Raw genomic sequence first — 16,360 nt, 5'->3', positions numbered from 1 at the left:
TTTTTTGTTCTTTATCTTGGAAAGCCCATGTTTATCTAGAGAAAGTCTGTGAATCAAGATTTGGTTTATATTTTTAGAAAATATTGACTTGAAATTTAATGCTAAGTGTCTTCAAAAGGTAATTAGTTTTGTGTCACGAATTTTAATATTTAAGTAAATAAGATTTTCTCTTTGTGGGGTCAACAGTATTGTCCACAAAAAGACATAGACTTGAACATCTTCTCTTACTTAGCACCGTCTCATCTTCTCCATCACAGGAAACCTTATACTAAAATGTTATCACAACCCTGTGACTCTCTTAGGTCCTTCTCTGGTTGTCTATATCAACCAGAGAAAAATGAGAGGAAAACAAACAACTCTAAGAAAATATTTTAATTGTGTCATATGCAGAAAATTGATCACTAAAAGCAAAATATTTGAATTTCAAATATTATACTGTCTTCCAAATAAATTTTTCCATGTTGGGTGCACAATTCTTTTGTCAGTGGGTATTAGCCCCACTGTGAAGAAAGGAAGCAAATATTCAGATAGTGAGTGGGAAGTCCTGTCCCCTTCTAATAGAGTCGCAAGTCAAGCCAGAGAACTCTGATCGCAGCCTCACACTGTGTTAGCTTCCTTCCCACAAGAAAAGTGAAGTGGAAAAAGATCACTAGGTATTTGAACCTTTCTCTTTTTCCTTGTGATTTAAAAAAAAATGTTTAAATCTTAGAGTCTTAAATTTTCCTCTTTAAAAAAAAAACGTTATTAATTGACAGGGAGATGTAGCCTAAAGGATTACTTCATATTCCTCCCCTTGGAAACAATAGGCAGATGAAAATGTATCTTGCTGTGCCAATCTTTTGTTTTTTTCCAGTTGCAGAAGTTTTTCGAGACATTCCTGAGGACCAGTTCACCTCTGCAGGCTTTGGACAGCTTGAAGGAAGTGATCAGCAAGCTCCTGTTGGTGGCTGAGATGTTCAGTGACACTTCCACTCTGGGACCAAAGACCTTCCATAGGTAGGAGAGAGACAGACAGGGACAAGGAGGGAGCAAGGGAGATCTTAAAATTTAATAGTGAAAAAACAATGAAAGTAAACAGTTCTTGGAAAAGTGTATGTCAATACATCAGAATATGAGCTTCTAAACATGCATGGTGGCCTAATTTATATATTCTAAAACTTCAAGCTTTGTTACACGTCATTTTGCTTGTATCCAAATAGTATGCAAAGAAATAAGGCACAAGGTATATTTATCATTACTGTTGCTGTTACTATTTTATATTATTATTATTATTATTATTATTATTATTATTATTATTATTATTATTATTATTATTATTACCTTTTCAGCAATCTTACTTTGCAGCCTAGACTAACCTGGGCCTTATGATCCTCCCATCTCCACCTGTTAAGCTCTGGGTCTACAAGCCTGTGCTTGGGTCGTAAATTGTAGCTACCTTTTGAGTATTTTCATCAAATATGCTAAGTATTGGCTAGGTATAACAACATAATACATTTTGTCCTCAAATGTCCTAATGATTTCAAAATGCTGAGAAAGGAACAAAAACTTTTGCTAATGAAATTCAGTCACCTGTACCCTTGTACCTCAGCTTTTTTTTTTTTTTAACTATACCTTATTACCTTTATTCTAAGGAAATATTGTTTAGTTTGGCAGAAATGCAAGGTGCTCAGGTTGCTGTTCTCATTCTCACCCTTTCTGCGTGCATTAGTGTTAAGCATGGAGGCCGTGGAGACTTCTCCCCAAACCAAGGTTCTCATGAAATGACATCATCGACTAATGTACTGTGTCGTGGAGAGTGAACACATATTTGCATTTTCTTTAATGAACAGAAGAGATTCAAAATTAACAATCCATTTCAGGAAATGTTCTATTATCCACTCCACTGACGTTTTTAACTTACTGAAATTTAACTGTATCACTTATTATCTGGCAATGTAACACCAGATTGCAGAGTAAGTCTAGCAAAGAGAATATGTTGTCTTGTTACCTTGTGTTTTTCCTTCCAGATGTAGACAGTGTTTTCAGCTTCTAACGTTTGATATTGGTTATGGAGATTTGGGATATCCTGTGGTACTCCAGGTGAGTATGCAGGATAAGGGGTGTGTGTGTGTGTGTGTGTGTGTGTCAGGAGAGTGTATTTTCATTCACACTTACTACTTGATTACTAACAACTTGCATTACAGGCTCATTTGCCCATGGCTCTTATCAAGTGAGGAATCTATGAATCCTAATCACCATTATGGACACACTAGGACAATCACAAAGTTTTCTATAGTTCCCCTGAATTAATGAGCAAAGTCAAGTATGGTTTTATGGAAGAAAGCAAGACATATTGATAATAATGAACAAAAGATGACCCAGGGTACTTGCAGGGTATGAAAAGAGAGCTCTGCCGTTGGCCTACATTTTAATAAAAAAAAAAAAAAAAAAAAAACATGGGGACTAAAGAGACTGCCCAGTGGTAAAATCTTTTCTGGGAATGCACTAGGTCCTAGGTTTCATCCCCAGCAATACAAATAAATTAACTTAAAAGCATAAATCATCCAGTGAATTTTAAAAAACATATTTCTGATTCATGTATATATACATGTGTGTGCGTATTTTAGTTTGATCTGAGTCACCTCCCATGGCATATTTTTTCTTCAAAAACAGCCTTCAGAGGTGAATAATATAAAACATTGATTCAGGTAGTTTCTAAAGAAGCTGTCTACTGGGCCATAAAGTGGGAAGGGGAACAAAATAATCTGAAGGGTAACTAAGGTTCAACTCCACCAGTATTTTCCCAAACTATAATATAAAGACTACAATCACAGACATTTCTCAGCTTTAAGATTTATCTATAAAATGTTTCATCTTTATGAAATCTTTTAATGGCTATTCACTTTTTTGATGACTATGTAGTAGTTTATATTGACCCTTGAAAATCAATATTTTGTTATGTTATATATTATGGGATATAAAGAGTTTCAAGATTAGGTGAAGTGACTTTGAAATAGCTCATGCTCCTATACTTTAAATAGCTTCTTCATAAGAAACATTACTCAGGCTTGTAAAACTGTTAGCTTCCAGAAGACCACTAGATGTCAGGTCTGGTCTACAGTCCAAGCTGAGATAAATCATGCTGTAGAATTCATTTCACTGCAAGCTTTCCTCTGTTTCTCTTCCTTCAAAGGTTAATGAGCATTTCAAGTTTCAAGAGGATGCAAATTTCAGTTTGGAGGACCAAAATTCAGAACAAATTATTTTAAATGACACTTTCAATTTCCTCTTCTCCAATGCATCTTCACTTTCCATATTTTCTGAGATATTGCAGAGAACTTATAGACCAGGCACATTTCAGGTAAGTTCATACTTGTATCCTGACAAGTAAGTGGTTTTTCGGCCAATAGCTACTTTTAACGTGCAATTTAATAGCTTATTTAAAATTAATTAATAACTGCCATCTATTACTGTGTGATTCTAAAAAAAATTTTGGCCGAGGACCAACATTGTTTTATATTGACTATGTAGGCATGGGAAGAGTTGTGATGAAAATGAAACTTAAAAATTCATAGTTGGTGCCAGGCATGGTAGTGCATGCCTGTAATGCCAGCACTTGGGGAGACAGAGGCAGATGTGTCACTGTGAGTTCCAAGCCAACCTGGTCTATAAAACAAGTCCAGGACAGCAGAGGCTACACAGAGAAACCCTGTCTTAAAAAAACACACAAACAAAAGGTCGTAGTTGCTAAAGAATGTTTACAGACATTTTGAAACAATAATCCATGTCTATACATTTTAGAATGTTTTACCAAGACCCCTAGAACTCTTTGATGACCACCTCGGATGCCAGGATGCTTTAGGATTACTTCAGTGGAATTGAATTAAAATATTTATTTGTGTAAATATTCATGTCTGCTCACATTTGGCTAGATGCTGCCAGTCAGGCTGGGATGCTTCAGAGTGGTGCTCAGTTTTTTTATGATGGACTAACATGTTTTTATACACTAAGCAACCTGTACTGATTACTACAGTATTATTCCCTGACATGTTTTTCTGTCCTGAAACCCGTATTTGGATCATTTGGAAGAGAAGAATGTGAAAGCTCTCACAAAGGTCTTGATGGTGCCTGTCGCACACATCCCTTCACAGAGCATTACTCTTGATCTTAGGACCGTGTTAGGAAACATGGATGTGGGAAAGCCTGGGGTAGCAGGTGTGCTTGCAAGTCTATGACCCTCTACACTGGCAGTATTCCACGCTGGAGGTCCACACACAGACACTCTTTGATGTTTTCACTCCAGAGCTCTGAAGGCCCAGGGAAAATCTAATATTCCCAAACCGTTGTCAACACACCTTCTGCCTCTTGCACTCACCTCCCTGACCTTACTAACAAGGCATGGTTGGGTTAGTTGACACACTTGGTCTTATCTATAATGATCTGTTTAAAAATCTTTGGTTGTTGTGACTATTTATAATTTCTATGAATTATATAACTTGAGTAAGTTTACTGTTAGAGTTTGATTGGTTTATTAAGTGGGGGAGGAGGTGAAGAACGGTAATTTGACTGTTTTGTCGTTGCTTAAGCTTTTTTCCTTCCTAGGATGGAAACTATCAGAAGGAGTTAAATCAGTGCCTGTCGCTAGAGGAAATTCACTCCATTAGCATGTTTGCAAAGGAACTCGGAAGTCTGGGACAATTCCAACTGGTAAAACAAAAGGGACATTTCTTTCCACTTGGTGACTGAGATTATGATATTAATAGATTAGCCATAAACTACCCGATTTTTTTCCTTCAAATTACACAGGGATATCTCTTTACAGCTCCTTTGTAAGCGTCCTTTGTCCTTTTGGGAAAATGCAAACGCTTTGCTTTAAGAGTTTGCTAAGAATATGGGACTTCCTGGAGGTCAAGGATGTGACATCATTGTAGTTGCCAGCGTGTGCCGGTTCTCTGGAAAGATGTTGATATTTTTTCTAAAGAATCTTCCCTTTTAGCTTTGAGGCGTGTACATACAACCAATACTTATTCCTCTTTAATAACCCTTTTAATTCGAGCAAAAGTAAATATAATTGTACATAATAGGACTTTTTTAAAAAGCCTGAATCTTAACTGGTGTAACAATATTACAAGTGTCCAATATTAGAGTGTATATGAATAGCAAACTCATAGCAGCTGTTTCTGGTTTCAGTTTTTAAAAGGTCATGTTTTTCTCACCTTGGTATTTTTGGGGTGTTTATCAACATCAAAACTTAAGTGACTACATATGAGTGTCCATACCCAATGTATTTTCTTTCATTTCTGCCACTACTATAGACTATAATGAGTTTGTATTTTCACCTAATATTTGTTCATATAAAGCTATGTTAAAATAACATTTAAAATTAATTGATGAGTTATTATTTGATATAAGGCTGAAATATTCCTTGTGTTTTTTCAACCTATATACATATGTTACATGAGTTGTAACCATTTTACCAAGTTAACCAATGAATGACTGACATATTTTATACAATTTAGTCCCATATTATAGAGGACCAAAAGTAAGCTTACGACTCTAAGATGATTTAATCAATATATTTATTATTTTAATTAGTTTACACTATGAAATGGTGGTTTGGTTCAATGTTTTAGAAAGATACTCAATATTCATCATTCAAAATCTTGGGACTGCAGACAGCCTCTGTTGGGACAAGAGTATTGAAGAAACAAGGGTAACCTCAATTTCCTGACTCAGGGTAGAAACAAGACAACCAATTTCCTTTTTTTGTGAGATTTGTAGTTCTCACCCTGACAAAGTTCACGTGTGGCACAAAGGAGCGCTCTTCATTTCCTCACTGCCGGACTTCCTCTGTTACTTAGCTGTTTCTAGGTTTTGATTGCTGGAAAGAGAGGTCCAGTTACACTCACTGAAAAGAGGAAAAAAGTGACTCCATTTAGAAATGTGACCATTAGTAACTTTCACCATGTTTTTAAAAGAAGCATTTGCCTTGAAAACAGCACCAAGAAATTAAATTATGACACTGACCATTAGAGTCTCTCCCCCCCCAACTCTGTGTGTGTGTGTGTGTGTGTGTGTGTGTGTGTGTGTGTGTGTGTGTGTGTCCAAGAACAAGTGTACACAAATAAGTATGGCAGTCAGGAGACAATCCCAGCTGTCACTCCTCAAGCGCCATCTGCCTTGTTTTCTGAGACAGACTCTCATTGGCCCAGGACTCACCAAGCAGGCTGCGCTGGCCAGTAAGCTCAGGGGGAACACAAGTCTCGATTCCCCGCTGGGTTCTGTGTGAGTCCCTGCTTGGCTTTCTTGTCGCCTCTGGGCATCTGACTCGGGTCCTCCTCCTTTTACTGCAGCTAAGTTATCCTCTCAGCCCATGGCCAACAGGTTTTTGATAGATGCTTGACAAAACAATATCTGACTAAGTATAAACACTATTCATGATACTGCATTTCAATTACTTTTTCAAAATTTCAACTGATTGTTTTCTTCTTTTGATGTTTTCTGTTAACACTTCTTCTCAGCTCTTCCCTTCCACCATCCCTGGGATCCAGGCTCTGATGCATGAGTTTTATGAAATGACAACTGGCTCAGTCCTGTCCCAATACTGGTCTCTCTTAAACGCATTCGAACGAATTTGGCTCATGAATAAAAAGGCACAGCTACATCCGCTGGAATGGTAAGAGAGCCACAAATTTGAATTGCGCAATCCAAAGAAAATCTTAAGTCTAAAAGATTGATTTCAAAAGACTTTGCCTACATTAAAGTGAGCAACAAAAAAAGAACTATGCCCAAAAATTCATGGTCTGGAAAACAAATGAGACTGTAAAGCACAGAAGCCATAATCGTTCTGGTGGTCGTCAGACACTGTAACAAAAAAACCCCAAAAAAACAAAAACACAAAAACACATCCAACAGTTTTCAAACTAAGATGTGACTGCATCATAAAGTAATGTTTAAAATTAAATGTGCTGGTGTCGGTTCATCTTGTGAGCCATATCTTTGGATTACTGAGGCATCTGGAAGATTAGGTGGGGCTTGAGCTGGGAGCCATCCATCAGCCCAGAGCTGGATACAGCAGGCATATTTGTTCTGGGGTTACAGGGCATGACTGTATTCTGAGCAAAAGTCACCTGATTTTATAAATCTACAGTGTGCTCTATTTGTTTTGTTTTTAGAGAGTGGTTTACCGTCCGCATTTTCGCTCTCACGAGAGGTAGCCATGAGAGAGCAGGCAGGTGAGATATTAATGCCTCTAGAAGCTGGCAAAGGGGATGCACTTAAAGTTTTGCCTGTTCTTTAATATGGATAGAGTTAAAAGAGCATTTGACTTTTCTATTGCCAGGAAAACAGAATTAGACCTAAGCCTCCCAGGGAGATGAAAGACTAAGGGACATGACACTCATTTATGTGTCTTAGAGTCACTGTTGGGAATCACTTCAGCTCTGCTCTGTTCACTTATCCTTTATTTCCTTCAGCCTCAGGAGATACTGACTATAAGAAACTCACTTGCAGCTGGGTGTGGTGGCGCACACTTTTAAACCCAGCACTCGGGAGGCAGAGGCAGGTGGATCGCTGTGAGTTTGAGGCCAGCCTGGTCCACAAAGCGAGTCTAGGACAGCCAAGGCTAATACAGAGCGATCCTGTCTCGAAAAACAAACAAACAAACAAAAAAAAAAAAAAAAAAAAAAAAAAAAAAAAAAAAAAAGAAAAGAAAAAGAAAAAAAAGAAAGAAAGAAAGAAAAACTCAATTGCATATTAAAAATACAAATAACCATTTCTCTGAGGACTTCTTAAAACATTTCCTAGTATCATCATGCACATCATGCATTTTGGTTGCCTCATGCATCTGCGTGGATAAGCAAAGGACACACGCATTTTCCCAGGAGCCTGCTCGTGCTGTCTTTACCATTCAGTAAGTTCCCCCAGGGAACTGGGAGTTTGAGAACACGTGTTCCCTGACAAAGTCTTCTCCAGCGTCTCACGAACGACCAGATACAGCAATCCGTTAATGAAAGTAAGAAGACTGGAGTCTCTTGCCTTAAAGAAATGTAAAAGTGGTCACCGCTGAATATAATTATGAAGGATAAGAACTATTCTGAACCATACAAAGGTGGATGAAAAGAAGCCCCAACATTAGAGTTGATTAATTATAGCAGGCAAAGCTGGGCCTGTGTCCTTTAAGACTTAGTTTCTCTGTGTGTAAATATGGCTTAGGCTGCCTCCCACATATAATTACAGGAGGATTACCTAAGGAACTTTCTGTGTATGTCATGCCATGGTGCAGATAGAGGATGAAAAGCTATATACATCTCCCCCTTCAGGTTTTTAGACCACTCAAAGGCCATTTTTATCATCTATGGTGAGGGCAAATTTCCTGTTTAAGAGAAGCCATTTATGTTCAAAACAGTTTCTATATGAACACTGACAGAAGTAAAATTTTCATATTTATCAGAACTCAAATAGCACAGTTCTTCTAGAAATGTTTAAGTATTAGGCTGAAATAGCCTTCCAGTTCACCAGCAAGTACATGTTTGCTCCATGATCATTCATGCTCTATTGCAAGGAGAAGAATATCTCTTGCACAAATTTTCCCATTGAGAGAAATTATGATTCTAAGACAAATCAGCAGCTTAAACATCAGGCTAACGCAAACACTGGTGTACTGGCCTCCTCAGGCATTTTTCCGCACTTTGATTCCGTGTATCACGCAGGCAGGGAGGTCGCCAAGTTTTCGTGTCCACAGTGGCCACAGCAAGTCAGTTTTATAGACATGTACAGCACTAGGATGTAATGATTTCATCTTCCCTCGGAATGAAAGGTTATTTACTTGTAGTGTGGCAGTGGCGTGAAGGCGGATAGAGTCAGAAGGTCAGTGGTGGAAGGTCTCATCGTGCATGAGCCTCAAAACTCAGAGTCCGGACGCCCCATCTAAACCGTGTGGGCATCTTCTTTAATATTCACTTTCCTGAAAATAAAGTTGCACATGTACTTTTTCTGTGGAAACGTCTTCTGAGGAAAGACACCCAGAAATCAAACATAATTCATTCCCACAGACACTCAGGGAAGAACTGCATGGAGCTCTTGGGTATCAAGTGTTATTCCACTAAGACAGCCATGTTTCCACGGTTCAGGTCACGTGAGTCCCAGGCCCATAGCTCTTCAATGAGTCTCCTACAAGTTCTTCATGGGAAATCCTTACATTATTTTTTAAATTTGGATTTCAGCTAAATATACCTCCCTTGCAGAGTGATTGTGACCATGTAGAAAGCCCTGGGTTGGATCCTCTACATTACGAACAAATGAACAAACAAACAAACACAGAGCTGAAAATCTCACCACCATCAAAGCCTTCCCACCTCCTGTCACACATGCTTCATCGGTTAATCCAGTCCTTGGAAGGACTCACTGCATTTTTGCCTCCGCTCTGTAGTGTAGACCAAAGGAGAACAGGCTTTTAGAAGCAACGCTGTTGTAACATCTAGCACTGGCAATAATAGAAATGCCAATTAGAAGTTAGCCAAACTCTGTTTAGTGCCTAGCAGCCTCCTGCTGCTGCTGTAAAGGACCGAAGACGCCTCCCTGACCTTTGTGCTGCTGCTGCGCTCAGCACAGAGACTGGGGTTGGCATTGTATCTGATTCTCACGGTGTTCCTGTGTAGAACAAATACTATTTATTATCTCCATTTTAATGGGGTGACAGACAACAAAGCATCATACCAACATAGGAAAGTCATGTCAAGGGCCAGAGAACACAGCGCCCCGTGTTCTCTGTTGTCCAGACCAGAAACTTTTCTGACTGCACTTTAGGTTATTTTCATTCCAGATTTAAGGACCCAGAGGTTCATCCAGCTGAACATTTGGGCCCTTACACAACATGGAAAATGAAGTGAACATGCAAGATGTAAACAGCCTTTGCATCCCCTGTTGGCTCTCAGGGAGGGCAAGAACGCATGATTTGGCAATGTCAGTTGTTTCTTGTAGCCATGTCTTTTTCTGCAATTTTGTGTACACTCTCAGGCTGTGCCTCAGGACTTCCAAGGCTCTTGGCTTCAAAGCTATGGAATGTTAGGCCGAGTTCCCAGTGAAAATGTGTATATTTGAATCACCTCTGTTGGATCTCAGCTCCCCGAGGTTGCTCAGCTTTTGACTAGGGAGTGTTTTTTTTTTTTTTTTTTCAATGCTGTCTCTATTGATTAGAGATGATAAGATCCCATCTAGCTCACTGGAGGTGAGATAACCAGCACCGAAGGATGAAATCCACACACCGTTTCTTGTTTTCACCAGAATAACCGTGCTCACTTGGGACAAAAGTCAGTGTGTTCATCTTGTTGATCTGGACTTAACTGGGGTTGTATTTACATATTTACAGGAATTCTTCAACAAGAAATGAGACCATTGAGAAACCACAGGAGTCATTGGAAGCAATCAAAAGTAAAAAAGGTAAAAGCATATGGTCCCCCAAATTATAGCATGAAGAACAGGTAGTCTCTCTCTCTCTCTCTCTCTCTCTCTCTCTCTCTCTCTCTCTCTCTCTCTCTCGCTCTCTCTCTCTCTCTGTGTGTGTGTGTGTCTGTGTGTGTGTGTGTGTCTGTGTGTGTGTGTGATGTTTGTTAGTGATCAAAACCAAATAATAAGTAAAGAAGTGATATTTTCTCCTCAAATTAGGTTTTTCTTCTTAAAGACAGGGGAAGGGTGAGGGAAATGCGTATTCTCCTAATCACGGTAAATGTTTACATGAGAATGCATGCCGAGAGGCTACTTGGTAGCATAGAAAGTGAGGCTTAGAAGTTACTCTTGGAGCCTTAGCGCTCAGCAGTAGGACACGCGCTTGGTATGTAGAAGCTCTAGGCTCAACCCTCAGGGCACAAAATTAGATGATTTAGTTAAATAAAATGCATCCTTTCAGACTAGAAATTCTATTGCTAAATAGTCATCTTAAGAAAATAACCAAGTATATGTGCAGTTCTCAAACTAATGTCCTTTCGACTCCCTCATGGGCCTTAAGGCAAATTCTGGTTAGAAGACCCAGTACAGCATCATGGAGAGCCACAGCACTGGACTAAATCTTAGTTGTAACAAATTCTTTAGTTAAAGAAATAGATACACTGATGGATATTTCTTTTCATTCTTTCTTCATAATATTTTCTTCTTGTATGACAAAACTTAGATATTATTTTTTTATTCTACTCTTATATATTACATGGGAACTCCAGTGTCCTCTCCCTCCCCTCCTCCAAGTCTCTCCCCTACCACTATTCCTCTGCCCCAGATCCACCGCCACCACCCACCCTTACCTTCACTTCCCCTCAGGAAAGAGTAGGCATCCCAGAGACATCAATCAAATATTGCATAACAAGTTACAATAAGAACAGGGAAGCAGAGGCAGGTGGATATCCATGAGTTCGAAGCTGGCCTGGTCTACAAAGTGAGTCCAGGACAGCCAAGGCTACACAGAGAAGCCTTGTCTCGAAAAACCAAAAGAGAAGAAAGAAAGAAAGAAAGAAAGAAAGAAAGAAAGAAAGAAAGAAAGAGAAAAAAGAAAGCAGGCACATACCATCCTATCAAGGCTGGAGAAGGCAACCTAGTAGGAGAAGGGTCCCACAGGCAGGCAAAAAGAGCCAGAGACAGTCTCTCCTCCCTCTGTTAGGAATCCCAGAGGAGCATCAAGCTATTCAGAGCCCTACAGGCTCCTTGGTGTCTTCTAACCTTCATTAGTCCTGGTCACCTGATTCTGTATGCTTTATACTTATGGTGTTCCTAAACCCTTTGGTTCTTCCTATCCTCCCTCCCTCTTTCCCACAGGACTCCTGACCACCTAATGCTTGGCGGTGGTTCTCTGCACCTGCTCTAATCTGTTCCTGTTTGAAGTCTCTCTGGTCTCTTTGATGAGGCTTCTGTCTCAGAACACTCTACAGGCAGGACGAACTATAGGGCAAAGGTTTTGTGTCTGGGTTGGGGTCCCAGTCCCTTCACTTGTGGCCTTGCCTGATTACAGATGGATGGTTCAAGCTCTGCATTCTCAATTACTAGGATTTTTGTTGGGATTACTCATGTAGATCCCATTGCAGTAGATTTCTACCTTGCTCCTAAAATGCTCCCCAAATACCCCTGCCCCCACCTGATTCCCAACCCCACCCATCCCCAGCCCACCAGCAATATCTATTTTATTTTCCTTTTTTAGGAAGATCCCTATATCCAGTCCAATACTGTGGTTCTCCACGGTGCTGCACTGAATCTGCTAACTAGAATTTTCCTCTAAGGCTTTGTGATGGACACTAGTTTAATAACCACAGATGGGGCCAGAGAGATGGTTCAATGGTTAAGAGCACTGACTGCTCTTTCCGGTGACCTGCATCCAATTCCCAGCACCCACATGGCAGCTCACAACTGTCTGTAACTCCTCTTCCAAGGGATCCGACATGCTCACATAGACATACATGCAAGCAAATACATCAATGTACATAATGTTAAACACAATAGAACCACAGATTCAACAAAATGAGTCAGTAGGCCTAGCAATGAGTGACGATTCTGTCACCACTTTTTTCTTTTTAAATAAATATTTTAAAGTGCCCTGCATATTTTATGCATTCATTTGTCCATAAATATTTATTAGGACTTTTTAGATGGATCTTTAGTTATCCAGAAACTTGAAAAATATGAGGCAATGAACTGGTTAGAATGTCTTTATTGCAACAATTTAGGGCATTGTAGCATAAGATCACAGAACTAGAAGGAAATGTAATAGTTCACCTTTAGGGTAAAGTCGGCCTTCCGACTATTCATTTGCTCCTCTGGTACTCTACTTGAAGTAATTGCTAGTTTGAGCTCTGAGTTCAATGGCTGGATGCATGGCAGCTGTCGGCTTTAGTAGAAATGCTTGTTGGTGAGGGGTGGAGAGTTGCCTCAGACAGTAAAGTGCTCACTGTCTGCACGTAAGTTCCTGCGCTCCATTCTTAGCACGTATAAGAACTCTGGGTATGATGGCACAAGTCGGAATCAGTAACCCCAGCACTGCGAGTGGGTGGAGGCAGAGACAGACAGATATTTGGGCCTTGCTGGTTGGCTGGCCTAGCTCATCAGTGAATTCCAGATTTAGAGAGAGGAGAGGGAGGTGGGGAGAGAGATAGGGACAAAGACACAGAGAATTTAAAAAACAATGGGGATTGTTTTTTATTTAGTGAAACCTGCAATTTTTACATGAAATTCATAGTTTTGTTTTTAAATTTAAATTTCCTTTTTAAATTTTAGATACAGCTCCACAAGTTTTGTATGAAGATAAAGACATAAGTTGCAGTAACGGTGAGTCAAGATTAGACTGTTTCCGTAGTGTAGTCCATACTTTAGACACAAACCAGCTTGGAAAATATAAACATTTTATCATATTCAGAGGTCTTTAGGATGCTAGTTTCTTTAAAGTAAACTTTGAGAAGTTTCATTCCTGGTTAAGTTAGTATCTGTCACTTCTGCATTAACAGAGCATTTTTAGTTATCCAGTTTTTTTAGTGTAAAGTATCATATGTAAGTGTGTTGTTTTAGGACAGTGACTCCTAGACTCATTCTTAGGGCCCTAAGGAATTCTAAGGTTTTACATTAGGGTAGAATTTGACTTATATGCCATCTTTAGGAGTCCCATTATTCTGAAGTGACTTTTTTTTCTCCAACACAATTGCTGTAATGGAGAACACTTGAGTATAATTCTCTTCGTAACAATCGAGAATTTCGACCCAAAGCTGGGCATGATAGCGCACGTCTTTAATTCCAGCACTCAGGGCGGTAGAGGCAAGTGTATCTCTGTGAGTTTGAGGTCACAGTGGTCTACAAAGCAAATCCAGGACAGCCAAGGATACACACAAAAACCTTGTCTCAAAAAACCAAACCAAACAAACCAAAAAAAAAAAAAAAATTGAGAGTGTCAAACTCAATTTCAGTTTATTTATTTAATTTTATTAATTATTCACTTTACATATTGGTCATAGCTCCCTCCTTCTTCTCCTCCCAGTCCCACCTTTCTTCCTGTTTCCCCTATCCCTCCTTCCTCTACTTCTCAGAGAAGGGAGGCCTCACCTACCCACCCATCCCAGCATATCATGTTGCATCAGGACTGAGCACATCCTCTTCCCCTGTGGCCTGGCAAGGTAGCCCCATTGGGGGAAAGTGATCAAAATGCAGGCATCAGAGTCCATGTCAGACTCAGCCCAATTCCCCTTTCTAGAACACCCATAGGAATACCGGGCTGCCCATCAGTTACATCTCTGTAGAGGACCTAGGTCCAGTCCATGCATAGTCTTTGGTTGGAGCTTCAGTCTCCATAGCCCCTGCCCTCTCTCCCCAGCCTGGTTAGCTGGCTCTGCTGATCTTCTTGTGGAGCTTTTGTCCCTTCTGAGTCTTTCTACTCTTCCCTCCACTCTTCCACAAGACTCCCTGTGCTCCACCCAATGTTTGGCTGTGGGTCTTTGGGTCTATTTCCATCAGCGGCTGGATGGAAGCCCGCAGAGAACAGCTATGCTAGGCTCCTGTCTTCAAGCATACCAGAGTATCAGTAATAGTGTCAAGGGGTGGCTGTCCCCCATCGGGCGGGTCTCAGGTTGGGCCAGGGTGGGACATTCCCTCAATCTCTGCTCTGTTTTTATCCCTGTACATCTTGCAGGCAGGGTAAGTTTTGGGTTGAAGATTTTGTGTGTGGGTCAGTTTATTTTCTTAAAACACCATGACTTTTATCCATACATAATAAAAAAATATATGTACAATTTAAGTTTGTGTGAAATTTAAATTTAAAAATTATTTCGTTCATCTTGTTTGTTGTAAGGTCACATGGCTATCAAATGGCTGAAGTAGGCTATGACCTTCAGATTTATCCTAAGCTCCTGAATTTTTTTCTTTTAAAAAATTATTAATTTTTACATGTATGGAAGTTCTACCTGAATATACATTCAGATTATTAGAAATAAGTAAAATTTAATTAAATTACGTATGTATGTGCCCTCCACAATGCATGGTGCTTGAGGAGGCCAGAAAAGTGTATTGAATTCCTTCTTTTCTTTATAACTTCTGGAACCAAATTTTCTTAATATCTTATATTATGTAAAGAATTAAGAATGCTCCATTGTAGGTTTGTTGTTTATAATATTTACCTCCTAAAATAGATTCACATATACCAATCCTTATAGTTTCTGCTAAAATGTGCATTTAGCAAATTTGTCTTCTGGAATATGGTGTCACACACCTTTAATCCCAACACTCAGAGGCAGAGGTGGGTTGATCTCTGAGTTTGAGGCCAGCCCAGTATATAGAGCTGTTGCGCCCTCCCGCCGGCAGGAACGACGCAGACACCAGGATTCTTCTCAATCGCGCTTTATTGGGAGCGCCCTTGAAGCTGAAGCGAAAGACCCCGAATGCCCGCGAGCGCATCACTTAAATAGCTCTGTGTATGTGTCGTGTCAATATCTCATAGGTCGTGTCTGGATGCTTCATTAGTGTGCCTCATTAGTATGCCTGTGGCTGAGAGGGCAGCTCCAGAATACTTCATTTGCATACCCCTGTTCAGGAGGGGCAAATTGGGAGAGCTTATGTCCGCGCTTGTGCGGGAGTTATGGTTGCTGCTGTCGCCATTACTGGGTGCGGGCGCGCCTTACATCTCCCCATTTTTTATTTTATAAGAAATGAGCGAAGGGAAATCAGTCCGATCAAGGCTGGACCATTATTATGGCCTATCCGATCGAGGACCAAAGTGGGGGTAACAGTCAATGCCATCCCGCGTACAATGGGCAGAATCCCCGCGGAGTACAATGGCCATTGACGGGGTGTGTGCCTTCCGACGTGCAATGGCAACGAGGCTCAGTCGGGTGCAAAGGCCACGCAAGAGGAAGGTAGAGGGAAGCTCATTTTCTTAGGCTTGCTAGCCATACTTGAGGAGAGGCGCCTTGCTCAACCGCTAGTAAAGCTTGGATCATAAGCGTCTTATCACGGGTGTGATTTCTCTTCATCCGACACAATACCCAGAGATAGAACACGAGGCCACAGATTGTGATGGCTCCAAAAATTCTCACCCCCACCCACTCCTTAAAGTAGGAAAAGGCAGAATGCAGCCAAGAGGTGAATTCCCCTAGGGTCAGAGGTTTCAATCAAGTGCCATTCAGGTGAGCAATTTGGTCCAGGAGCTGTCGGGATAGCTCTTCAGCCTCCAGCGTCCAGTTTCCTGCAAGGTATTCTGATAGCAATTTACTTTGATTAAAAGAAGCATTAAAGTTATATTGCACTGGGGTAACACATACATGTTTATAATGGGAAACACAGCTGGTCTGAACCAACTCATATAACTCTACCATTTGTTCTTGTAATAAATCTATTCTCTGGTTGGCCAAACGAAGGCCCTGAAGCA

At 40.3% G+C, this 16,360-nt stretch overlaps 1 protein-coding gene across 1 annotated transcript in view; it reads left to right on the top strand.

Annotated features, from left to right (window-relative positions):
* Positions 1–16,360, top strand: part of Cped1 (cadherin like and PC-esterase domain containing 1) — a 279,328-nt gene that overhangs the window by 144,178 nt on the left and 118,790 nt on the right. Inside the window, exons 7-13 of the mRNA XM_051151876.1 lie at positions 854–996; positions 2,007–2,079; positions 3,173–3,340; positions 4,582–4,686; positions 6,501–6,655; positions 10,349–10,419; positions 13,231–13,281. Of these exons, the coding sequence (XP_051007833.1) occupies positions 854–996; positions 2,007–2,079; positions 3,173–3,340; positions 4,582–4,686; positions 6,501–6,655; positions 10,349–10,419; positions 13,231–13,281 (766 nt within the window). The remainder of the gene's footprint in view (positions 1–853; positions 997–2,006; positions 2,080–3,172; positions 3,341–4,581; positions 4,687–6,500; positions 6,656–10,348; positions 10,420–13,230; positions 13,282–16,360) is intronic.

Source organism: Acomys russatus, chromosome 10 (genome assembly GCF_903995435.1).
Source record: "Acomys russatus chromosome 10, mAcoRus1.1, whole genome shotgun sequence".
NCBI classification, from domain to species: domain Eukaryota; kingdom Metazoa; phylum Chordata; class Mammalia; order Rodentia; family Muridae; genus Acomys; species Acomys russatus.
The sequence above is the reverse complement of the archived record's forward strand: the minus strand, read 5'-3'. Positions and strand labels throughout refer to the sequence as shown.